Raw genomic sequence first — 25,510 nt, forward strand, 5'->3', positions numbered from 1 at the left:
TCTTTGGCCTCAGAGTTTTGTTTTTGTTTTGCTTTTTAAAATTTGAATTAAAGCACACATAACATTTACCGTCTTAATTTTTTTTAATGTTTGTTTATTTTTGAGAGACAGAGCACAGGCAGGAGAGGAACAGAGAGAGAGGAAGACACAGAATCCGAAGCAGGCTACAGGCTCTAGCTGTCAGCACAGAGCCCAATGTGGGGCTCGAACCCATGAGCCGTGAGATCATGACCTGAACCGATGTCAGACGCCCAACCTGAGCCACCGAGGTGCCCCTACCGTTTTAATATTTTTAATGTACAGTTCAGTGGTGTTCAATATAGCCTCAGATGTTTAGAAGGAGCACAGAGCTAAGCATGAGCCTTAGATTCAGCCCACATGGACTTGAACTCCTGGCTCATCCTGTTACTATGTGGCCTTAGGCAAGTTACTTGGGCATTGGAGCCTCAGCCTTGTCATCTGCAAAGAGACACAGTATTGACTCCACAGCGTTGTGAGGCTGGAAGGAGGCCATGGGTATGAAGCCCTTGGCAGTGCTTGGCTCACAGAGTGCCTCAGTACATGTTAACCATTGTTATTCTAGAGCTTGGAATTCAGAATCAGAATCAGGTTGGGTTTCACTCACAAGGTCACATGGATACAGGTGGGTCCTAGACGTAGCTTCGGCTGAATCCTGAGCAGAGCCACCAGGTCGAGGGGTCTGTGAAGTGCTCCTGGCTTTCAGGACTGAGTAAGGGCTCTGCTCTCTGTTCTCTGGGGCTGCCTCTCCACTCCTCTGCATCACTCAGGGTTGGGGGAGTGGGGGTGCTGCTTCCAGACATAGGACTGGACTGAAACTCGGTATCTATTGCTTCTCTGGGGCACTTCCTTACGGCACATATATCCTCAGATATTACCAAATGCCTGCTATGTGCCAGGCAGTGTGCTAGCTGCTAGGGCAGTGCAAAGATAGATATGATTTGGACCCCTCCCTCAAAGATCTTATAACCTAAGGGGATAATACATGTGTGACTATGCCACTTACCCAGCTGGTAACTATTTCTTGATCACCTACCATGTGTATGTTGTATAACAGGCCCAGAGCGTGGCCTCCAGACATGCTGATGAGATGCATGGGTGGATGGAGCTGGTTACTTGGCTGGTTGTCAGGAAATGTTCCACACAGCAGGAGATCTGGCCAAGGACTTGCTGAATGGAATTTACTAACGGAGAGGGTGTGCGAAGATATGGTCCTCAGGTTCATTTGAGAGGACTTGAGGTCATTAGTCTGGCTGTATGTGAGGGTTCTTGTAGAGCCTTGAGTGGAAAGTTCAAATGGCTATAGGGTCCAAGAAAGAACAGGAAATGCATGGAAGCTGGGTGCTTACTCTTCTGTTGTCTTTACACTTGAATGCCTCTTGGCTTACGATCCATTTGTGCACTTTTGATAGAGACACAAGAACCCATTACAGGAAAAACAGTGCAGCTGGTACTTGGGCTCAGAGACAGAGTGTACTTGGGGGTGGAGAGTGAAGCCCAGGGGCACAGTCCTATCTGAAAGGGGAACCCACTTCTCAGTCTGAATCACTTGCTTAGTCTAAGAACATAAGCCAACAGTTTCCAGCTCTGCCGACGCATCAAAAGCTAGAAATCTGGTTGTTACTGTTTTTTAAATGAAATTTCCCAGTTTTAAGGTAAATAGCAACTCGAATTTTGGAAAGAAATTGCCCACCAGTTGAAATACGCTTTCAAATTGTAACTACCAGTCTGTAACTTCTAGTCCGGGAACCAAGAGATCAGGTTAGAAGGATGGGCTGAAGCCAAGTTTTAAGTGGCCTTGAATGCTGTGCTAAAGCGTTTTGATTTGAGCTTACAGACGGTTTTAGTGTTTGACCAAGAAAGTTCTTGGGACAGGGGCGTGGCTTGATGTAAGACCTTGGGGACCGGTGGGGTGTAGAGTGACCTATGAAATAAGAAGGAAGCATTCTGGATGTAAGGTGACTGCAGTAAGGCGCGTTTGCGACAATGAAGTTGAAAGATGGTGGCAGTGGGACTGGAAGGACAGAATGGACAATAAAAAGATGAAGTCTAAAAGGAGAGGATGCGGGCAGCGGAGGGGAGTGGCAGGAGAAAAGATGGCTCCAATGTGACCCACGTCTGCCTGCAGAAAGGGAAGGGCGGGCCAGGTCGGGTGCAGCTTGCTGAGATTACAGAAACCAGCCCGACGCTCCGCTCCACCGCGGAAGGGGTCGGGAGCGCAAGGGCCTGACCAGCACCGCGCAGTGCGGCTCCGCTCCGGGCCCGTTGAGCGCCTGGAACAAGCCGGTTTATGAAACAGGCCGTACAAGCGAGTCGCCTACGAAACAGGGATGATGCCTCCGGCTTCTCCGGGCGGCTGTGGGGATTGTGGAGAAGGCGGACGGGCCGGCACTCGGGAGGGGCGGAATGAGCGGACGCTTTCTTACCCCGGGCTCTGCAAGGTTCGAGGTCCCTCGGGGGACCAAGCTGCCGGCCCTTCCAGGAGAACCGCCCGCCCGCCTCGTGCCTCCCCCGACCGGCCACCCGGCGGCCGCGTTCAGAGCCGCCGCCTCCCCTCCCTGCCCGGTGCGCCCCTGGGCTTGCGGCATCCGGCCCTCCCCGGCCCAGCGCGCGCGGCGGTCCTTTCCGGAACTCTCGGGGCAGGAGCGCCCGTCGGGGGTCCCCTCTCCGCCCCGAGGCCCCGGCCGAGCGCCGCGAGCCCGGAGCCGGCCTGCGGGATTCCCGGAGTCCGGCCGCGGCCGGAAGTGCGCTTTCCTCCCGCCCCCGGCGGGGCCGCTCTAGCAGCCCCGGGCGCCGGCGTCTCAGTGGGAATAACCCCTTCGGCCCCAGCCGGCCAAAGCCGCGTCTGGCGGCATCCGTCCCCTTCTGCCTGCGAAGCGCTGAGTTGTCTTGTGTTCTCCCCGACAACGGTTGGAGGATTCTCGTGCCCCTATCAAGAGGACAGCGCCCAGCTCGCTGGGTTCATGTGCCCTGGGCGAAGGTGCTGAGCCACCTCGGACAGGTTATTGAACCTCTCTGAGCCTCGGCTTTCCTATCTGTAAAAAAGCACCGTAACTACCTCAAAGGTTTGCTGTAAGGATTCAGTGAACATGTAAACGACCTAGGAGAGGGCCATTCGCATAACAAGTGCTCAGTAAATGCTAGTTGTCATTGTTTCGATTTTTACTACTACCTTTGGAAAACGGACAGGTATTAAGAGGGTCAGTTTTGTGGCATGAGAATGAAGAACATGATAGAAATGATACTAAGAGCTACTATTTATTGAGGGCCTTCTTTGTGCTAGGTTCCTTATACACCTATCTCTATAGCCTTAGGGCAATTCTGTGAAAGCAGTACTATTATTCCCATTTTATGGATGAAATTAGGAAATGGGTGGATGTCAGCGTCACATTTGAACTCAAGGCCCTTCTGACTCCAGAGTGCATGCCTTTCTTCTCCACACTGCAGCTCTGATTTTGGAAACTTTTTCTGGGAATTCTGAACTAAACCATCAAAGCCAATAGTGCTGTCAGACATGGATATCCCATTAGTCCAGAGCTGAGGAGGCTGTGCAAAACCACCTAACTCCTGCAACAGGCTGAAAATAATGAACAGTGCTGGGGTGCCTGAGTGGCTCAGTTGGTTGAGCATCTGACTTCGGCTCAGGTCATAATCTTGCAGTCCGTGAGTTCAAGCCCCGCATCGGGCTGTGGGCTGACAGCTCGGAGCCTGGAGCCTGCTTCAAATTCTGTGTCTCCCTCTCTCTCTGCCCCTCCCCTGCTCATGCTCTGTCTCTCTCACTCCCAAAAAATGAATAAATGTTTAAAAAAATAAAAAATAATAATAATAATGAACAGTGCTGCCCCAGTATAGACGCTATCCTTGCTTAAAGAAAAGGATCTTGTGACCTTCCAAAGAAGCAAGTTGCAGGCATCCAAAGAAAGGCACTGAGTGTATGTGCAAATTTTTTTAAATTTAATTTATTTTTTTATATTTTTAGTCATCTCTACACCCAACTTGGGGCTTGAACTCACAATCCCAAGATCAGGAGTTGCATGCTCTTCTGACTGAGCCAACCAAGTGCTCCTATTTTTTTAAGGATAAAACAAAACCATGTTTTCAGGTGCAAAAACAATTACCAAAGAGCCCAACCTTTGACACAACCTGTGGAAACCTCAGTGGCCAGTCAGACCGGCCATTTCTTCCTGCTTCCACTCTCAGGGTCCCTCTGGGCAGTTTCTAGTGGGCTCCAGCATTTAGTACTAAAGGTCTTTTGAGTTGGTGGAACCCTGGAGAATACAGTTAGGCTGTCCTTGTCTTTCATTCCCTAGGGATTTAGCAACTCTGACAGTCATGCAGGAAGGCAGCCCGGGGGTGGGGGTGGGGTGGGGTGCAGGCATGGAAGCTCTGAGGAAAAGGGCCGGCCGGCCACGGGAGATGAGGAACCAGAGAGTTTCTCACCTCCAGGCCCTTGGCCACGCTGCTCCCTCTACCTGGTTTAAGCTTTGAGCAGGCAGGACATTGTGCATCTTGTATTCTGCACCCTAGAAATGCCAAGAAAGCTTCGAGTTTTCCCAGAGTCATTCTGCAAGTTAGTGGCTCAGTCACAACAGGGCACCGGGTGTCTCACATAACAAACCCAAGGGCAGAATGTGGACTATGGGGCCACCCTGGTCTGATGACCATACACGCTTCCTCCAGTCTTACAACACAGGGTAGATGATTTTTAATCAGATTTCTTTTATGTTTTTCTTTTTCACTTCTTTTTATATTAAAAAAAATTTTTTTTTTTGAGAGAGAGACAGAGCACGATTTGGGCAGGGGCAGAGAGACAGAGACAGAGTGGGAGACACAGAATCCAAACTAGGCTCCCAGGCTCCAAGCTGTCAGCACAGAGCCCAACACGTGGCTCGCACTCACGAACCATGAGATCATGACCTGAGCCGAAGTCGATGCTTAATCAACTGAGCCACCCAGGCGCCTCAACTTCTTTTTGTATTCTGAAAAAAAAAAATCATATGGTATAAAAAGACAAAAAGGAAAACAGGCTGTCCTCCTGCCTCTGCTTGTCCCCAGCCCCTTCCATCATCCCCTGAGCACTGTGACCAGTTTCTTGTGCGTCTTTCTAAAGATAGTCTATGCATATGCAAGTGTCTCCTTTCAGAAAAACACAAATATGGGGCGCCTGGGTGGTTCCGTTAATTAAGCATCTGACACTTGATCTTGGCCTCTTGATCTTGGCTCGGGTCATGATCTCAGGGTTCATGGACTCGAGTCCAGCATCAGGCTCTGCACTGGCAGAGCAGAGCCTGCTTGGGATTCTATCTCTCTCTCTCTGTCTCTCTCTCTGTCCCTTCCCCACTCACACTGTCTCTGTCTCTTTCAAACTAAATAAATATACGTAATAAAAATCACAAATATGACAACACGTTGTAGTCACTTGCTTTTCCCCCTGCTTCTTTCATATAACAACATATCTTGGAGAATGTCTCATGTCAGTTTGTACATATCTGCCTCATTTTTTTTCCCCCACGGCTGCTGAGTATTTCATTATATGGATATGCCATAATTTATTTAGTCAACTTCCCTGTTAGTGGACATGTAGGTTATGTTCAGTCTTTTGTGATGGAAACAACACTTTGCTGAATATCACTGTGCACACCATGCCTGTAGGATCTAGAAGTAGACTTGTCAGGTCAAAGGGTGTACGCATTCTGAATTTTGATCAGGGTTGCCAAATTTTCCTTTTCCCAAAGAGGCAGTGCAGATATATGCTCTTACTAATAATGTTTGAGAGTGCCTCTTTCTTCCACATAGTCCATAAGCAAACTATATTTGCAAGCCTCTTAGGTTAAAAATAGTATTTCATGGTTGTTTGTATTTGCATTATGAGATTTCTTTTGTAACAAACACTGGTAAGAGGGAATTGAAACCTACCACTGGAGGTGTAAAAATTTTTTAAAGTTTATTTATTTATTTTGATAGAGCGAGTAGAGGAGGGACAGAGAAAGAGGGAGAGAGAGAGAGAATCCCCAAGCAGGCTCCGCACTGTCAGCACAGAGCCCAATGTGGGGTTCAAACTCACAAACCATGAGATCGTGACTTGAGCCAAAGTTGGACACTTAATTGACTGAGCGACCCAGGTGCCCTGGAGGTGTAAAATTTTTAAAAAGCACTGTGCACCTTGAATTAATCCTCATCTCCTGATCTGACTTGGAGAAGGAAAAAGAAAATTTGCCAATGAACGCTTTAAGCCACGTGACCCATTGGAGAAAAGACACAAAATCTGGAGACAAATGAAGTCTTAGTTTTCAAAACAAGAGAAACATACTAATAATACAAACCAAAGGCCAGAAAACTTGATGTTTAACTCAACGGGAATCTTAAATCAGACCATTAAACAGATGATTGGTAAGGCGAGGGGAAGAATAAGGGTCTGGAGTCCTAAGGACTGCATTAAATCACAGCTCTTACTAGCAGGGTGACCATGGGCAAGTTATTTCATGTATCTCTGAACTTCTATTTCATCAGCATAAAGTCGAGGGAGAAATAGCCACCGGCGGAGTTATTGCAAAAAGTTTAAAATAACTCACATCAAATGCTTGACACGAGAGATATTCATTCAAATGGAAGGAAGAAGGTCAAATCCAAGCCCTGTGGGGCTACAGGCCCTAGACCCCTGAGCAAAAGGAAGATCACCTGGACACAGAACAGCTGGAAGCAGGCAGAGCTTGATCGCCCCTGTAAAAAGCAGGCTTGTCCAAACCTAGTGGTCAGATCTCAAGGGTGAAAAACCAAACAAACGGCAAAACCTCCACATATTATCCCCCTTACGATAATGTGAAACAGAGCCATCTTCTTGCCAGTTGTGTATTTCTAGGGCCACGGGGTTTCATTCTTTGTGAATGCCCTCTGGAGCTGGCTAGGAGAAGATAATATTGTGTATCTACCAACCCCCTAAAGCCAAAAGATACATGTCGTAGGTAATCCCTTTACTGGGATTGCTTAAAGTGGGATGTGTGATTTATAGCCGTGCCTTTAATTTTTTTAATGTTTATTCTTTTTTTGGGGGGGAGGGGAGGGTAGAGACAGAGCAGGATCAGGGGAGGGGAGAGAGAGAGGGAGACATAGAATCTGAAGCAGGCTCCAGGCTCTGAACTGTCAGCACAGAGCCGGACTCGGGGCTGGAAGTTACAAACTGCGAGATCATGACCTGAGCCACCCAGGCGCCCCGTTAACAGTGGCTTTAAAAGCTGGACTGGCTGAATTTATGAACTTTGCACAGCCATGAAATATCTCCTACACCACTGGGGCTTGGTTTCCTCATCTGTCTCTGTGTTGGACTGGATTCAGAATTAGGGGATGGGGTTGAAGATATGGTCCTCTGCATCGCAAAATGTCATTTTGATGAGGACTCACAGAACTTTCTCCTAAGCCTCACATGGACTATGTACCCATATGCTTGGATCTCTAGAAAACTCAGCAAATCTGTAACACTTGTAGCAATAGCCTTATGTCATGTGTTTTCTTACCCACCTGGATTCATGTCATCATTCTCTCCTTTATACTCCCTTTGGCTTTGTTTGTTTGTTTGTTTTTTGTCTTGTTAATGACATTTACTACTTCCGCTACTATCAGTGATCATAGCCAATGTTGAGCAGCTGTGAGTCTTTTTTTTTTAAGTTTTTTTTTTTAAGGTTTTTGTTCTGTTTTTTAGAGAGAGAGTGCAGGAGGGGCAGAGTGAGAAGGAGAGAGACAGAATACTAAGCAGACTCCTCATTGCCAGTATGGAGCCTGAGGGGGAGCTCGAACTCACAAACCATGAGATCATGACCTGAGCCAAAATCAAGAGTCAGAGGCTTAACCAACTGACTGAGCCATCCAGGCACCCCAGGGGCTGTGCGTCTTACTAGATGCCAGGCACCTGTCATAGAATATGTGGCTATCTATAAATGCCTCAGGTCCTTTTCAAAACCAAACAAGGTATAAATAAAGAAACAAACACAACTGCCAGATCCCCTCATCTCCTTTATGGTAGCCACTTAAAAATGTCTTTTTAAATTTTAATTAAACTGGGTTTCACGCCCCACATGGAGCCCAACACGGGCTTGAAGTTATGACCCTGAGATCAGGACCCAAGTTGTGATCAGATGCGCTTAAGGGCGCCTGGGAGGCTGGGTTGGTTAAGTGTCTGACTCTTGATACTGGCTTAGGTCATGATCTCACTGGTGATGGGATCGATCCCCGTGTGGGATCAAGACCCACGTTGGGCTCTGTGCTGACAGCGTGGAGTCTGCTTGGGATTCTCTCTCCCTCTCTCTCTCTCAAAATAAATAAATATAAACTAAAAAAAAAAATCACCCAGGTGCCCCAAAGGTATCTTTTTAATATCTGAGGCCGTATATATTAGAGAAAGGCTGTCCATCTTTGACTTCATGGTCCTCTTTATGGACCTTTATTTGTAAATGAACAAATCTACAAAGCAAAACAAAACCTCTTAGTAATCAGAAGCCATTATTCAAGTGTTAATAACCTTAAAAAACTCACACCCTAGGAGCCTGTGAGGAAAGCAGGGAAGGCTAGAAGGCCACAGAGAACTGCAGTCCCAGAATAGTCTTGCCTCCTTTACACAGTGAAAACAAGAATAGGGACTGAGTGCTCCCTCATGCCGGGCCCTGGTCTAAGGCTTGTCATGTGTTAATGCGTTAATCCTCACACCCACCCTATTATGTAGGAATTGTTTTCTATGGTTATAAGGTTACTAGGTTCACAGACGATGGAAATTTTCTAGATTTCATTTATATGGATTTCAGCAAGGCATGGAATCAAATCTCTTCTCACATCCTTGAGACAAGATAGATATAGTCTGGAAATCCTGCATTTGGAGTCACAACTAATTACAAGATTATGCACCACCAAAGCCAGGGAAATGCTCATAGATTTGACCCACTGTTTCTTTTTCTGGGACTGTCTTTTAAGAAAATGATCGAAATTTCGGAGATGTACTCTCAGAGATGTTCACCAAATTTTATTTGTAAGAGCAAAAACTAAAGGCAGTGTAAATATTCGACAACAGGGCAATGACTCAGAAAAATATGGTGTATCTAGCAGGAATCATACAAACAGCCATTAAATTTTTTTTTTTTTAATTTTTGAACGTTTATTCATTTTTGAGAGACAGAGAGAGACAGAGCGTGAGAGGGGGAGGGACAGAGAGAGAGAGGGACACAGAATCTGAGAATCTGAAGCAGGCTCCAGGCAGGCTCTGAGCTGTCAGCACAGAGCCCGACACGGGGCCCAAACTCATAGACTGTGAGATCATGACCTGAGCCGAAGTCAGATGCTTAACCGACTAAGCTGCCCAGGCACCCCTAGACAGCCATTAAAATTTTGGCTGGGAAGACATTAAAGCACCAAAAACATAGAACTAAGTTTTTAAAAAAAGCTTAGAAAAAATATATAGGAAGGAAATACAGCAAGGGGCAAAAATAATTGAACTGGGAGCAGATGAAAAATGAGTAATTTCGCTTTTTAATATGTTAATTAGTATGGTTATGTTATTTTTTATTTTATTATTTTTTTAAAAGTAGGCTCCTTGCCCAATGTGAGGCTCGAACTCATGACACTGAGATCAAGAGTTGCATGCTCTACTGACTGAGCCAGCCAGGCGCCCCTACTTACATTATTTTTGTTAAAAATTTTTATTTAATGTTTATTCATTTTTGAGCGAGAGAAAGAGAGACAGAGCATGAGCAGGGAAGGGGCAGAGAGAGGGGGAGACACGGAATCCGAAGCAGGCTCCAGGCTCTGAGCTGTAAGCACAGAGCCTGATGCGGGGCTCGAACCCAAGAACCATGAGATCATGACCTGAACCAAAGTCAGACGCTCAACCGACTGAGCCACCCAGGTGCCCTTATATTATTTTTCTAGTACAAAAAAAAAAAAAAAAGTATTTAAGCCAAAGGTGAAAGCTAAAGCTAACTACTGGGGGAAAAAACGAACAGTCAGTATGTGCACACACTTCATTCAATCTTCACACTCTTTGGAGCGGTCGTTTCCCTATTTTACAGCTGAGGAAACAGATTCGGAGAAGGTCCGGTGATTAGAACAAGGTCTCACAGTTGAATGTGGCAGAAACAAGAATTGAAACAAAGTCTGACTGGCTTTCGAGTTCGTCGGCTTTCACTACCAGGTTTCTCACCATATGGGACAGCTGCCAATCTATGGTACCTTCGGGTGATTTACGGATGGGTGCCCCCTCGGGACAGACGGACTGCTGAAATTTTCCTTCTCTGGGCAGGCAGCCTCTACAACATGGCCTTTGGCTTTTGGATGAAGCCAGGGTTGAAATGCGATCATACCTGTCCCCGTCCGGCGCTTTTGTGTACAACGTAACCTGTACCAGCGCCCGGGGCAGCATGCAAGGTGGTGCCCAGGTGCTGGGACAGCCCCGGGAGAAAGGTGGCCCTCCCTGTTCTCCTTCAGGCCCTTTGATTCCACCCAGGGGAGAGTCTCATCTTGGTACTAGGCCTTTATCCCCTCTCAGCTCTCTCTGTGCCTCCGCCTCTGGCACCTTCTCACATACACACAAAAGGAACCCCTTAGGGGCATCAGTTAAGTCTCTGACTGTGGCTCAGGTCATGGTCCCGCAGTTTGTGAGTCCGAGCCCCACACCCGGCTCTGTGCTGACAGTTTAGATCCTCGACCCTGCTTTGGATTCTGTGTCTCCCCCTCTCTCTCTGCCCCTCCCCCCCTCAAAAATAAATAAACCTTACAAAATAAAACAGAAACAATGCAATAACTGAGTCCCTTAGACCCAAAGTCCTCACCTAATTATGCAACAATATATCAATGGTATTTATTAACATAATTTAATATTGATTGAATTTTGTACTGTAAAATTCACATAACATTTATAATTTCAACCATTTTGAGGTATGCAATTCAGTGACATCTAGTACATTCACACTGATGTGCAACCATCACCTCTATCTAGTTCCAGAACATTCTCATCACCGCAAAGGAAATATTGTACCCATTAAGGTGCCAGTCCCCAATCCTCCTTCCCCCCACTCCTGGCAACCATTAATCTGCTTTGTGTCTCCATGGATTCGCCTGTTCTGGATACTTCATAGAAACGGAATCATAAAATATGCAGCCTTGTGTATCTAGTTCCTTTCACTTAGCATAATGTTTTCAAGATTCTTCCGTGTTGTAGGACATATCAGTAATTTATTCCTTTGTATGGCTTAATTCATTGTATGAATAGACACCACATTTTGTTTATCTGTTGGACACTTGGGTTGTTTCCACTTTTTGGCTATTATGAATAGTGTTGCTATGAGCATTTGTATATAAGTTTTGATGTGGACCTATGTTTTCATTTCTCTTGGGTACAGACGTGGAATTGCTGATAGTTCTATGTTTAACTTTTTGCGGACCACTAAATTGTTTTCCACGGTGGCTGTGCCATTTTCCGTTCCCACTGGCAGTATATGAGGGTTCAATTGCTCCACCTCCTCACCAACACCGGTTACTCTCAGGTTTCTAGAAAATATTATTATTATGACTGTTCTTGTGGGTGCGAAGTAGGATCTCATTGTGGTTTTGATTTGCATTTCCTTCATAGCCAGTGATGTTGAGCATCTGTTCATGCGCTTGTTGGCCATCTGTAGATCTTCTCTGGAGAACGTGCAAGTTATTTGCCCATTTTTTAATTGAGTTGTTTGTCTTTATTGTTGAGTTGTTACAGTTCTTTATATATGCTGGATATAAGTCCCTTATCAGGTATATGGTTTGCTAATGTTTCCTCTCCCACTCTGTTGTTGTCTTCACTTTCTTGATAGTTTCCTTTAATGTACAATATGTTTAAATTTTGATGAAGTCCAATTTACCTATTTTTTCTTTTGTTGCTTGTATTTTTGGTGTCATATCAAGAAACCATTGTCAAATCCAAAGTCATGAAGATTTACCCCTAAGTTTTCTTCTAAAAGTTTTCCAGTGTTAGGTCTTTGAACCATTTGGAGTTACTTTTGCATTGCATTCATTTTTACACTTACGATTTATAAGGAGCAATTTCCTAGTCATCACACTGACATTGAGTTTCCTTCTCAGATATTTTTCTTTCAGTGAAGGAAAATGCACTGAACAGAGGAAAAATATCAAATAAATAACAGTGCAGGGGATACCCGGATGTGGCCAAGACGGCGGGTAAAACATAGGAATCCCTGCAGTCAGATTGTGACAGAAGGTGAGGGAGGTTCTCTAGGAGACACTGTAGTTCGGGAAGGAAGGGGTAGGATTTAGCTGGATTTTGAAAAAGGGAAGCCCCAGACCCGGAGTCAGAAAATCCAAGACCTACAGATCCCAAGTTCTCACAGTTGCTCTGTGACTGGAACATGTTAACTGACCTGTCTGAAGTCCGAATGTTCCCTTATGAGTAAAAAAAAAAAAAAAGGGTGAGAATAACTGCCTTGTATCAAGAGAAACAAATTCTTTAATGTGAATGAGAGTACACGTTATAAAACAGTCAATGGGGGTGGATATCAGGGCCGAGACTCACGTTGGCTGGCATTTGAACAGGACCCTGATGACAGGTGAGACTTGCCCGTGTGGAGAGAGAAGGGGAAGCATTCTAGAGAAGGCTGGGGTGGAGCCTATGACCCAGTGTGTCGGTGGGATCACATTAGAGGGCTCTGAGAAAGGAGGCAGAAAGGCTGGTTTCAGACGGGACCCAACGCTCTGGGGGTTTGGGGCTTCATTTTTCCAGCCACAAGTCTAGGTTCCCTAGGGTGTGGCAATGGTGCAATCAGGCTTCAAGTGTTTGAGAGCTTAGTGATTTAAGTGTTGTAACCTTGTGTGACAATATAATCCTCTCCTCCATCTGTCTTCAATCTCCTTTCCCATGCTTAGGCTACAGTAGAGCATCTGTTCCAAGGGTGCTGGAGACCTCTCTGGAAGGTTAGCCCACGTGTCACATATGGGTAGGAAATCATTTGAATTTGATTTAACGTGACTTGGATCAGGACAAACCTGAAAAGGAAATCAACGTGTTGTTTTAACCCCACGATCTCCATTCCAACCTTATACTCAATATTTACCGTTTAAAAAGTGATTTTGAGGGGGGTCTGGCTGGCTCAGTCAAAAGAGTGTGCAACTCTTGATCTCAGGGTCAAGCCCCATGTTGGGTATAGAGATTACTTAAAATAAATAAATAAATAAACTTAAAAAAATAAAAATGCATCCTTAAACAAAATAATATATATTCTGCAAGAATTATAATTATAATAAATAAACAAATAAATAGTAAAAAGTGATTTTTAAAAATTGGAAATCATCAAACAGAACCAAGAATCCAAAGGTAAGCCTTCCTCTTACCCCAGATCCTCAGTCCTCCTGCCCAGAAACCACTATCGTTTATAGGCACATATGTATCCTCCTCAAATAGTCAAACATACACAAAAGCATTTCAGAGAGTAATACCCTTACCATTGAGAACATTTGATCGTGTCATTTTGCAGATGAGATAACTGAGGCCCAGAATTGTGATGACTAGAGCTATTTCAGCTCATCATACCTTCATGCAGATACTTGGTAACAAAACTGTATACATATATCTATGTGCTTTTATTTTTTATTTATTTAAAAAAATTTTTTAAGCAGGCCCCGTGCCTAACACGGGGCTTGAACTCACAACCCTGAGATCAAGAGTAGCATGCTCTACCGACTGAGCTAGCCAGGTGCCCATATTTACTTTTATTTGTATTTAAATTATATATATCTACATTTACTTACCCAACTATATATGTGGTTTCCTATAGCTTAATCAAAGTTATTGTCAAAATATAAAAATCTATTGGGGCACCTGGGTGGCTCAGTTGGTTAAGTGTCCAACTTTAGCTCAGGTCATTATCTCGAGGTCTGTGGGTTTTGAGCCCCGTGTTGTCTGTGCTCCAGCTCAGAGCCTGGAGCCTGCTTCAGATTCTGTGTCTCCCTCTCTCTCTGCCCCTTCCCCACTCACACTCTGCCTCTCTCTCTCTCAAAAATAAACAAACATTAAAAAACATAAACAAAAATAAAAATATAAAAGTTCTTAATTTTCAAAAATTAAAAAAAACAAACAAAGCCCGCTATCGATCATGAGGCCGGAGGAGAGGCATTCTGAGGGTGAACAAAGCGATGCTCTTCGGAAGAACCGTGGGGGACCGGGTGGGTGGGAAGAAGCCAGGGGGACAGGAGGCTGGAGAACCTGTCAGAAGTCACTGTGGTAATTCAGGGATGAGAACCAGGGGGTGACAGTGGCCTGGGGCAGGGGGGACAGAAGAAGTGGGCAGAGTCAGCGGGGGTGCCGTATGCCTGAGGACCTACTGAGGAACGGGGTTCGCAGGACGGCCCTTCAGGCCTTGGGGAGCAGATGACTAGGTATCGTGTAGAGAAATGGAGCTGGTGAATCTGGACGACTGTGACGTGGACAGGTCTGGCAGGCAAATGGAGAGAAAGAACAAGCCTGCAATGACAAGAACAGGGCTAGCCACTGACACGAATGATTTTTGGTACTGACCACGTTGAGCTGGAGATTTTTGAGGAGGAGAACGTAAGGGAAGGTTGTGGCTCTGAGCCTTAGGGACATGGTGGTTAGGAGGCACCAGGAGGGTAGGACTTGATGGGAGCGGCCTTAGGGAGCCACTGTAGGTTCTTGAGCAGAGGATTGACGGATCCTGGCATCTCAGAGGTAGAAGGGATCTCCTAGCCCTGGGACCCTGCTCTTGTTCCACATTTGAGTTCCACACTCATAAAAAAGCAGCCCCCAGCACGCCCTGTGGGCGCGCACATCTCCAGGGAAGAAGCATTTCCTGCTGGCGTCTGCCGGAGCCTCCCCTGCCGTCCTACTGAGCAGCCTTCTCAGCTCCACACTCTCAGCCTGAGGGCGGCCCCCTCCGTACAGCAGATGGTTGGAGCCTCTGCTCAAGGCCCCGGGTCGTCCCAAGTTACACACTGCCTGTGTCTCTCAGGACACAGTTTCCAGGCTCCTGATTCTCCTTCCTGCCGGGCAGAGGGCTGTGCGCTCTGACGAGAAAGAAGGAGGCAGCCCTGGCTAGAGTTGATCACCTCTGAATTCTTGTATCATCTCATTTACCCCTCCCGTCCCTTTGGGAACCAAGGCCCATCTTTCTAAGGAAGAAGCCAAATCCCCAAGAGACAAAGTGATTGCCCAAGACCACAATGAGCGGTGAGGACAGAGCAGGGTGGGGACCAGGGTCCGCCTCTAGGACCTCACTGTTCTCACAGCAACTTGGACCTTGGGATACAAGGGCGTGCGTTCAGGGGCCATGTGGAAGGCTACTGAGCCCTGACCGAGAACAACGTGGCGGTGGGCTGTCCATGAAAGGCAAAAGGGGGTGGGTATCATCCTCCTCTTTCTAGGAGTTCCCCTGCCAGGAGGGTCTCCTTTCGGGCCGCTGTGCCAGCTGCCCGTAAGTAACAGGACAGCATACTGTCACCTACAGTCAGAGCACCTTTTGCTTTCCTAGGAGCAGGACAAGCAAACTGTTGCTGGAGGAGGACGGCTTGGACTGACCAGGTGTGCTCCACCCTGCAGATTCCTCTCTTCAGCTCCTGGAGCAAGATGAGGGAGAGGACAGCAGGGCTGATTGGTTCCAGACACACCTGAGCCATTCGGAGAGTTGTGGTTAGGGGCCATGTGACCCTAGAGTCAGCATGCTTAGGTGCGAAACCAGCTCTGTCCCTCGTAAGCTATGTGCAAGTGATTTCCTCTATCCTTGGGCTGATAATACTGGTTTCATGAGTTGTGAAGTTTCATGGAGCCCTTGGGATAGGTCTGGCGTGCAGTAAATACTCAATGAACGTAACTACTCAGAGGACATCATCCTTGGATTTATTACTCTAAACCTGGCGGACATAGACCAAGGGGTACAGAATCAGTACCTACATTTAATGGGTGTTGGAGCATCCACAATGGATGATCACTGATAAACTGAGACCACCTCTCAGCTTCATGGTTGGAGTCACAATAGGAGCCACAGGGACTGACAAACTAGAAAGCCCGTGGCCTTGTAAGGAAGGAAGCTACTGCCCAGCCAGTTGCTGTCATGTGAAAATTTGGGTCTTGTTGCCATATTTTTGGATTTTCCAAAGAAGTGGGAAATTTGGATTTGTATATGAAATGTACTGATTTTTAAACTTGTTGGGTTTTTTTAAGTCATGTATTTATTTTGAGAGACAGAGCAATTGGTGAGGAGCACAGAAAGAGGGAGAGGGAGAGGGAGAGAGAGGGAGAGGGAGGGAGGGAGGGGGAGAGAGAGAGTGAGAGAGAGAGAGAGAGAGAGAATCCCGAGCAGGCTCCACACCATCAGTGCAGAGACTGACGCAGTGGCTGGAACCCATGAATCGCGAGATCATGACCTGAGCCGAAGTCAAGAGTCGGATGCTCAACCGACTGAGCCACCCAGGTGTCCCTAAAAGTACTAATTTCTAAAAGTGGCAATTAATTTGGTTTAAAAACCGCACACATAACAAAAAGGGTGTAGGCCAATTTAAACTCTTCTGTGAGCCTCCAGGGCACGGCTTTCCCATAAACTCACCGCCCCCCCCAGGCCAGGTCAGGCTTCTGCAGCCCTTGGAGGGGAGGAGACGGTAGTGACGGTTGGATCTGCCCCGCAAGCCACTCAGATCCCAAATCCTCCTCTTCTGCACCTGTCTCAGAGCAAGGGTGTCTGAACTATGAATGAGATTGTGCAGCCAGAGCCCAGCTTTGCCCAACTTTGCCACATCTGACCCAGAAACAGCTGGAAGAAATGGGAGGATGACCATCCCACGTGTCGTGTGAATTGAGCACCTAGTACATGCCTGTCACTGTTCCAGGAGTTGGAGAGACAGCAGTGAGTCCAAGAGGCCAGCCCCTCCCCTGGAGGCACGGACATTAAGGTGCGTGCGCACAGGAGGGAGGCACAAGTACAGACAGACGCAAACATGCAAATGTTCTGTCAGGGGTGATGCATGCTGTGCTGCGAGAAACAGAGCAGGGAAAGGGAGACCAGGAGGGGCGAAGGCCCTGAGGTGAGAGTGAGGTGTCTGTCAAAGGTGATGGGAGCCAGAGATAAGATGCAGACATGCCTGAACGGAAGGTGCGTGAAGGAGTCAGCGCTGAGAAGTGAGCAGGGGCAGGGCCCAGTGGGGCTCTCTCTCCTGGTGACCACATTCTCTGAACCCCAGATGTAGGCCCAGAGGAGCTGCCGTCCTCTTTAGTGATTTCTGACATACAGTTTGTTCCCGTGCTCGCTCCCTCACATCCCTGGGCAGATAACCCTGTTCACACTCTCCTGTGAATCTTTTGTGTCTATAACATGCACACTATCAGACGTCTTCTTGAGGGTGGAAAGCCCGATTCTTGTTCGGCTCTGAGATCTCTCCACCTCTATGTTCCCCACAATACAAACGTGTGCAAGTGAAATAATGACCTGATCTTAAGCATGTTACCGCACTTCTCACATCTTAGTTTCTTTTGCTACAAAATGGGAATAATCATGGACTGTGGTGAGGAGGGAGGAGATGAAGCCTTTAAAACCTGGGAGCCCAGGTAACCTGGGCCTTGGGAGGCCACTAATGTTCTCAGGTTTTTAAAGGTCTCTCTAGCTATGAGCTATGAAAGGCCCTCCTTGGTCTGGGAATCCCCATTGACTTCCCTCCTGCCACCAGGGCAGCTAAGGGGGAAAGAAGCATGCTAGAAATCCCTCCTGGCTGCGCTTGTCCTTTCAGCCCAAATTCTTGTTGCCATGACTTATGATTTCATTTAAGCCATTTTTAGTCTGTAGGATGTTCCCTCCCACACCACAACCCAGGCTCATCTGAGCCCCATCCTTGGGTCTGAGTCCCAACAAAGGCAGGCCCAGGGGACAAGCAGCCACCAAATCCAAGATAGGGCTTTCTGGGAGTGGCTGGCAGAGTCCCTTGGAGATGGAGAGTGGCCAGCAATCCGGAGACCCCCACTGGCATCTGGGTTCCCCCGAGATTCTCCCGCTAGAGACAGAGAGAGGGGCGTCGCCTCGGCCACCTCCCCGCTCCCCGTCCTCTTTTTTTTTTTTCCCAGGCTGCGGGAGGCGAAGGGTTAAATCCCATAGAGCTGATGCTCTGACTCCAGGCTAGAGGGGCCCGGGAAGCTGGGGTCACTTCCTGCTCCGTCCCAGTCACCCTGAACTGGTCCCCGGGTCCTCAGCCTGGGATCACCCCTTGAGAAGGACCCCAGAGTCCTCGGCGTCCAGCCCGCCCCCCGAGGCAGGGCATTCAAGGGGTTAAGTCCCCTGGGGCTGGATTCTGCCTTCCGGCCTTCCCCAGACCCCAGAGCCGTGAGTTGGGGACGCCTGGGTTCCTGGGGGGTGGCCCGGAGGGCCCGGGACGGCCGCCGGGAACAATGGGGCGCGGGAGGCGGGGGCGCGCGGGCCTGCGCCCCCTCCCCGCCCCGGGCGCCGGTGGGGTGGGGGCCGGGCCGGGGCCGCGAGGGGCCGAGGATTCTGGGAAGAGCGCGAGGGTCTGGCTGTGGGGGAGGGGAGGGAGGGCGTGAGCATTCTGGGAAGAGGGAATTGGGCCGCCGGCGGGCCGGGGCGCCGCGGAGCGCCGGAATCCTGGGGGCCCCGCGGGCAGGGGAGGCCGGGATGCCGGTCTCCGGCCCGGGAGCCGGAACAGGGTCGTGGGTACCGGCCCGAGCAGAAGTCCAGGGTCCGGGCTGGTGCGGGCGTTGGGGTGGGGGGGTGCCGGGGCCAGGGCGGCTGCATTCCCGCAGCTGCCTCCATGTCAGGGTCACCCTGGGCCGCTCTCCGCACCTCTGTGAGGCAGCCTCCTGCTTCTCTCCTTCCCTCTCTCCTTCCCTCCGCAGCTTGGCTGGAGCGGGGTCCAAGGCCGGTGCCCTGGGGTCTGGGCCTGGGTGGGCTCTCAGCACTTCTTGTCTCCCTTGGTGTTCCCACTTTCCTACTCCATGGCGGCCTTGGCTTTAACCCTTTCCCTTCTGCTCTGGACAGCTGAGCTTGAATTTCTCGGGACATTCAAGGTACATGAGCTCTTACCTGTCCTAGGCGAGCACAGCAGGCCTCTTCAGAATAGGCAGCCCCCAGCTCAGCGGAGGCTCCCTGCCTCCACCACTCCAAAGACACTTACAGATGGGGGAGGGGGCATCCTCATAGCCTACGTTGCTGCAGAGATGAAGAAATTAATTTACTTCCCAAAATCTAACTCCCATCCCTCCTGCTGCTGTTTGGCAGGGTCCGGCTAGCTCCTGCTTCACTTTGGTTGTCTCCCAGCCGCCTCCTCATGAGTCTTTGCCGCGTCTTCTTGCACCACTGCCCCCATACATGCAGTGCCCATCCCACACAGCCACTCAAAGCCCCGGGCCTCCCCAGGGACTCTGTTCAGGCTCTAAACATTGTGGGAACCTAGAATTTAGCTCCCGTGGCCTTATGCCCTCATCCTGGAATCCTATCACCCTTTTTGGAGTGATAGCTACCTATGTTTTACCTGGAGGCCACTCTGGACTCCTGTTCCTTTGCTGCCATCCCCTTGCAAATTGACCTTTAAAGGCATTAGGCCACCCAGGTTTTCCAGGAACAGGGGCATCTCATTCATCTCACCTTCATTCATTCAACAAAACTTAGCAAGCACCTCTTTATGTGTCAGGCACCGTCCTAGGCATGGGATACGGCACCAACAAAACAGAGCAAATGAAAGAGAAGAAGGGGTGCCAGGATGGGCGTGATAATGGCAGGCTTCGGTGGGGAGTACTGTTTTGAGATCACAGGTGCAGACTGTCAGGCCTAGTCACTGGATTCAGCAAGTCACGGAAACCTCTTGGTCCTGGGAATTGCTCTATCTCATGGCCAGCAGGTTCTGTCTGAGCTGTCTTCACCATCTCCTGCCAGCAGCCCACATTTATGAGTTTCACGTGACTCCCAAGGTCATCTCCCTCTCGGAGGCCAGGGCAAGCCAGACACAGAACCTTGCATTTCTGGTCTTAGTGCTGCCACTTCCCAGTCTGTGACCTTGGAGAAATCTCCCTGCGTGTTGATTTCCTGATCTGTAAAATGGACAACCTGATTCCTGGGGCCCCTAGCAGGCGTGTGGGGAGGATTGGGAGAGATAACAAGGACACCACAGACACCGTGTCAGCTGCTGGGCACCCTCCACACACCTGTCCCTTCTCCCTTTGCCTTTCCACTTCCCTCTCAAGGTCATTCCTGCTGAAGCCCCCGATGGCTTTTAACTGCCACCACCGCCCCCCACCCCTCCTCCCCACCCCGGCTGCTCTCCCCCTCCCCGGCTGCTTGACTTTCTTTCTGTGTGGATAACAGATAACGGGAAAATGCCCCAGTGCTTTTGGAGAGCCCCTGTCCCCTCAGGGAAATCTGATTGCCTTTTTTTTTTTTTTTTAACTCTTCAAGTGTTGTGTTCCAGGCACTGTCAGTTCTCTGGGCTCATAAGGAAAGTTTATTGGTCCCAATTAGCAGCCCCATTAAGGAGGAAAATTAGAGTCTTAATGAGCTTCCTCTGATTAGCAAAATAACAGGTTTCCCAGCCTCTGGGCATCAGAGGGGTTGGGTGAGAGCCTCCTTCCCCTGTGGGTGTCAGATACTTCTCTAGCCCCCAGTCTGGGTTCAAAGGGTAATGGCTGATGAGCTTTTAATTACACTCTTAAACTCACCTACTGGCTTAGTTGTGCGCTGAAGATCTGGAGCAGGAGTCAGGCCTGCAGGAGTAGGGGGCCCACGGTGAGAACTGAGAACGTGAGAACGGACGCCCAGAAAAATGGGGAGGTGGGAAGCTGAAGTTCACACAAGGAGTAATAAGGCCTGGGGCCGGCAGGTGAAGGAGTGGGGACTTGGGGAGTAAAGAAAAGCAGATGAACTCCATTGTGTGTTCCTCTCTCCACCCCCACCCCCACCCCTGCCCCCACCAGGGTCCCTGGAACACTGGGCAGTCCTGAGCTCTGGGATGGAGCCTGAGGCGGCGCTGTGGGGCCCAGATCTGCAGGGTCCTGAACAGAGCCCCAACGATGCTCACAGAGGTGAGGGGCACAAGAAGGGACTGCAGTCCTGACAAGACAGCGGCCCCAGTTCAGGGAGGGGCCCAGACTCTGGGGGAAACCCAGGGGAGGGAAGAGAGACCCGACCCCGCGTTCTGAAAGGAGATGGGGGCTGGAGACTCCCTTTCTCTCTGTAGGTGCCGAGAGTGGGAACGAAGAGGAGAGCCCTCAGCAGGAAAGTTCTGGGGAGGAGATCATCCTGGGAGATCCAGCTCAGAGTCCAGAATTCAAGGACCCATCAGAGATGCCCCTGGAGAGACCCTCCCAGGATCCCGCAGTCCCCGGGGACCCCCCGACCCCACCGGGTCACCCCAACCCTTTGGACCACCAGACCCCCCTGGACCCCCCCGCCCCCGAGGTAGTCCCTACCCCGTCTGACTGGACCAAGGCCTGTGAGGCCAGCTGGCAGTGGGGGACTCTGACCACGTGGAACAGTCCCCCGGTGGTCCCGGCCAACGAGCCCAGCCTGCGGGAGCTGGTGCAGGGTCGCCCCTCAGGGGCCGAGAAGCCCTACATCTGCAACGAGTGCGGCAAGAGCTTCAGCCAGTGGTCCAAGCTGCTGCGCCACCAGCGCATCCACACGGGCGAGCGGCCCAACACCTGCTCGGAGTGCGGCAAGAGCTTCACGCAGAGCTCGCACCTGGTGCAGCACCAGCGCACGCACACGGGCGAGAAGCCCTACAAGTGCCCCGACTGCGGCAAGTGCTTCAGCTGGAGCTCCAACCTGGTGCAGCACCAGCGCACGCACACGGGCGAGAAGCCCTACAAGTGCACGGAGTGCGAGAAGGCCTTCACCCAGAGCACCAACCTCATCAAGCACCAGCGCTCGCACACGGGCGAGAAGCCGTACAAGTGCGGCGAGTGCCGGCGGGCCTTCTACCGCAGCTCGGACCTCATTCAGCACCAGGCCACGCACACGGGCGAGAAGCCCTACAAGTGCCCCGAGTGCGGCAAGCGCTTCGGCCAGAACCACAACCTCCTCAAGCACCAGAAGATCCACGCCGGCGAGAAGCCCTACCGCTGCACCGAGTGCGGCAAGAGCTTCATCCAGAGCTCGGAGCTGACCCAGCACCAGCGCACGCACACCGGCGAGAAGCCCTACGAGTGCCTGGAGTGCGGCAAGAGCTTCGGCCACAGCTCCACCCTCATCAAGCACCAGCGGACTCACCTGCGCGAGGACCCCTTCAAGTGCCCGGTGTGCGGCAAGACCTTCACGCTGAGCGCCACGCTGCTGCGGCACCAGCGCACGCACACGGGCGAGCGGCCCTACAAGTGCCCCGAGTGCGGCAAGAGCTTCAGCGTCAGCTCCAATCTCATCAACCACCAGCGCATCCACCGCGGCGAACGGCCCTACATCTGCGCCGACTGCGGCAAGAGCTTCATCATGAGCTCCACCCTCATCCGCCACCAGCGCATCCACACGGGCGAGAAGCCCTACAAGTGCTCCGACTGCGGCAAGAGCTTCATCCGCAGCTCCCACCTCATCCAGCACCGACGCACGCACACGGGCGAGAAGCCCTACAAGTGCCCCGAGTGCGGCAAGAGCTTCAGCCAGAGCTCCAACCTCATCACCCATGTCCGCACCCACATGGATGAGAACCTGTTCGTGTGCTCCGACTGCGGGAAGGCCTTCCTGGAGGCGCACGAGCTGGAGCAGCATCGGGTGGTTCACGAGAGGGGCAAGACCCCAGCCCGGAGAGCTCAGGGCGACACCCTGCTGGGGTTGGGCGACCCTGCCCTGCTGACGCCACCCCCCGGAGCCAAACCACACAAGTGTCTTGTCTGCGGAAAGGGATTCAACGACGAGGGCATTTTCATGCAGCATCAGCGCATCCATATTGGAGAAAACCCCTACAAAAATTCAGATGGCCTCATCGCACACCCAGCCCCCAAGGCGCCTCAGTTCCGACCCCCCAGGCTCCCTTTCGGAGGGAATTCCTATCCAGGTGCTGCCGAGGGCAGAGCCGAACCCCCAGGACAGCCCTTTAAAATGCCTGAAGGGCAGGAGAGCTTTGGCCAAAGGCTGGGCCTGCTCTCCTCCAAGTCCTACATTTGTTCCCACTGTGGAGAAAGTTTTCTGGATCGGGCTGTGCTCCTCCAACATCAGCTCACCCACGGCAATGAAAAGCCCTTTCTCTTTCCTGATTATAGGATTGGTCTAGGGGAAGGGGCAGGGCCCAGTCCCTTCCTAAGTGGAAAGCCCTTTAAATGCCCTGAATGCAAAAAAAGCTTTGGCCTCAGCTCTGAGCTGCTGCTGCACCAGAAAGTGCATGCAGGTGGAAAACCCCAGAAGAGTCCAGAGCTGGGGAAGAGCTCTTCTGTCCTCCTGGAGCACCTCAGGAGCCCCCTGGGGGCCAGGCCCTACAGCTGCTCAGATTGTGGGGCCTCCTTTCTCGATCGCCTGGCGCTCGTCCGGCACCAGGAGACCCACACCCAAGAAAAGTCCCCCACCCCCGAGGAGCCCCTTCCAGAGCCAGCCACCCTGCCCACAAGCCAGGAAGATGAGGGAGAGGCCCCCACCCCCACAGGGAGCAGCAGCCATGGGGATGGGGAAAACCCCAAGACCCTCTCGGAAGAAAAGCCCTATTTGTGCCCTGAGTGTGGAGACGGCTTCGCAGAAGTCGCGGCCCTCCTCCTCCATAGGAGCTGCCACCCAGGGGTCACCTTGTGAAATGAGTCTGGAGACCAGGGGCCTCTCTCTCCTGAGAGGAACACTGGCTCTCCCCAGAAGTTATGTGGGGAAAGGAGGAAAACCCTATCAGATTGTAGAAAAACGGAGCATAAAGAACCCTGGGTATAAATAGTGCTTTTACATCAGCAATGAGAAACCCTATAAAATTGTTGGTGGGAACCACTTATAAGAGGCAGTAGAGAAAAACTGTTGGGTTAGAAACCCTATAAATATGTAGGAAAAAAAAAAAAAAGCCCTTTAAGTCTGTAGCAGAAAAACCCTATAAACCATAGTGGATAAAAGCCCTATTAATTGTAGGAAGAGGTCCTAATATGTCTCTAGACAACCCTATAAAACTGTTATCAAAATCCTTGTGAAACTATAGGGTCGGGGAAGTGCAGGGAATCCAATGGCATTGACTCGAGAGGAGTGACCCTCAGAAGGTGTAGAAGAGCCTCCCATGAACTTGTTCCACAGTGTTCTCTCCCCCTGGAGTACGGGAGGGAGCCTCTCTCACCAGAAGACTTGGACAGTGACACTGAGGAAAACGCTCAGCTGGGGACTAGTGTGGGGAGAGGCGAAAAATAAGTGATGCGGAGCCCCCAGACCCTCAGAGAAGAAACGACCCAAGAAACTAGGAAGAGAAAGTCCAGCTCGCCGCACTGGGGGTTCCTTGGGATATGAGGCCAATCTTAGGTGATTGTGTGTTAGAGGAAGAGGCCCATGGAATTCCTCATCGGGAAGAATCAAAAAATGGGGAAGGAAAAAAAAGTGATGGCGAGCCTTTTTAAAGGCTGAAATTTGGGGTGCATAGAAACTTTAAGAATACTGGGAAGCCACCGCAAAAATTGGGGGGCAGGAGGGAGATTTCTGTTCGTGCTTTGAGGAAAGCAAACCAAGGTGAAGCTGTGGATGGAACCCAGCCAGTTCGGGGCTGCCCAGTCCTCTCTGTTTCCGGGAGCTTGTTAAACTACAAGTGCAAGCAGATCCCAGCTCAGGCCGCCAGGGCTCCCCCCAGCCAGGCAGGATGGGGAACTTCTAGTCTGAGAGGCCTCCGGGGCTGGAGGGTCCCTCCTGCCCATTCTCAGGTCTCACTGTCAGGAGGTTTCTCCTGAAATCTAACTGCCACCAGGTCTCGCTTCCTCGAATTCTGTCCTTAGTGGAGAGGGGGAACCGCTGCTAGTCGACCTCCAAAGAATAAAGCCCTTCAGAGACTCAAGGCCTGTGTGTGGTTAAATCCTCCCTAGACGTCTCTCCTCCAAGTCAGTGAGAGTCATGTGTGGGTTCTCTGTGGCAACGAGGGACAGCAAGTCGACGGAATAGAGCGCTCATCACCCAGCAACCTGCTTTTAAACCTCACTTATTCATCTGAGCTGCTCGCGAGGCTGCTGGCGGGATGAGCCAGCCTGCACGTAGTGGTGGGGGTCCAAACACCCTCCCAGACTGGGCCATGCGTCCCTGAAGAGCATACGGAGGCCTGGCCACCTTCCTCCCCCTGGTACTTGGAGCTCTCTGAAGTCGTGACGCCCCGGCCTGATCGTGGTCTTGGATGGGGACAGATCCCACCCACTTGGCTCCTCTCCTCCTCAGCCAGCAACCTTCGGAGGGAAATGGGAGGATGAGAAACACATTCCCTGGCCCGACCCATCTCCTGTCTTCACACACCACACAGTTCCACTCTTTCATTAACGCCGCCAGACCCGCTAATGTGACTGTGTGTGGCAGGGGAGAGAGACTGCTGCCCTATAAAATGGTTG

General features: G+C 50.4%; 1 protein-coding gene across 6 annotated transcripts; it reads left to right on the plus strand.

Annotated features, from left to right (window-relative positions):
- The first annotated feature begins 646 nt into the window (after positions 1-646).
- On the plus strand, positions 647-24,972 carry ZNF629 (zinc finger protein 629). Of its 6 annotated transcripts, XM_042922061.1 has the most exons (5): positions 647-730; positions 15,528-15,722; positions 16,720-16,941; positions 20,957-21,064; positions 21,220-24,972. In XM_042922061.1, the coding sequence occupies exons 4-5, from the start codon at positions 20,992-20,994 to the stop codon at positions 23,751-23,753; spliced, it is 2,607 nt and encodes an 868-aa protein (XP_042777995.1). In that variant the 5' UTR covers positions 647-730; positions 15,528-15,722; positions 16,720-16,941; positions 20,957-20,991; the 3' UTR covers positions 23,754-24,972. The 6 variants fall into 6 exon arrangements, with proteins under 6 accessions (XP_042777995.1, XP_042777998.1, XP_042777993.1 ...); XM_042922064.1 differs by lacking the exon at positions 15,528-15,722; XM_042922059.1 differs by lacking the exons at positions 15,528-15,722; positions 16,720-16,941.
- Positions 24,973-25,510: the final 538 nt, after the last annotated feature.

Source organism: Panthera leo, chromosome E3 (assembly GCF_018350215.1).
Source record: "Panthera leo isolate Ple1 chromosome E3, P.leo_Ple1_pat1.1, whole genome shotgun sequence".
In the NCBI taxonomy this organism is placed as follows: domain Eukaryota; kingdom Metazoa; phylum Chordata; class Mammalia; order Carnivora; family Felidae; genus Panthera; species Panthera leo.

Bases quoted from the DNA above. Each gene is read 5' to 3' on its own strand.
- ZNF629 (XM_042922061.1), top strand. From the start codon at position 20,992: ATGGAGCCTGAGGCGGCGCTGTGGGGCCCAGATCTGCAGGGTCCTGAA. The intron at 21,065-21,219 runs GTGAGGGGCACA...TTCTCTCTGTAG, and splicing joins CCCCAACGATGCTCACAGAG to GTGCCGAGAGTGGGAACGAA.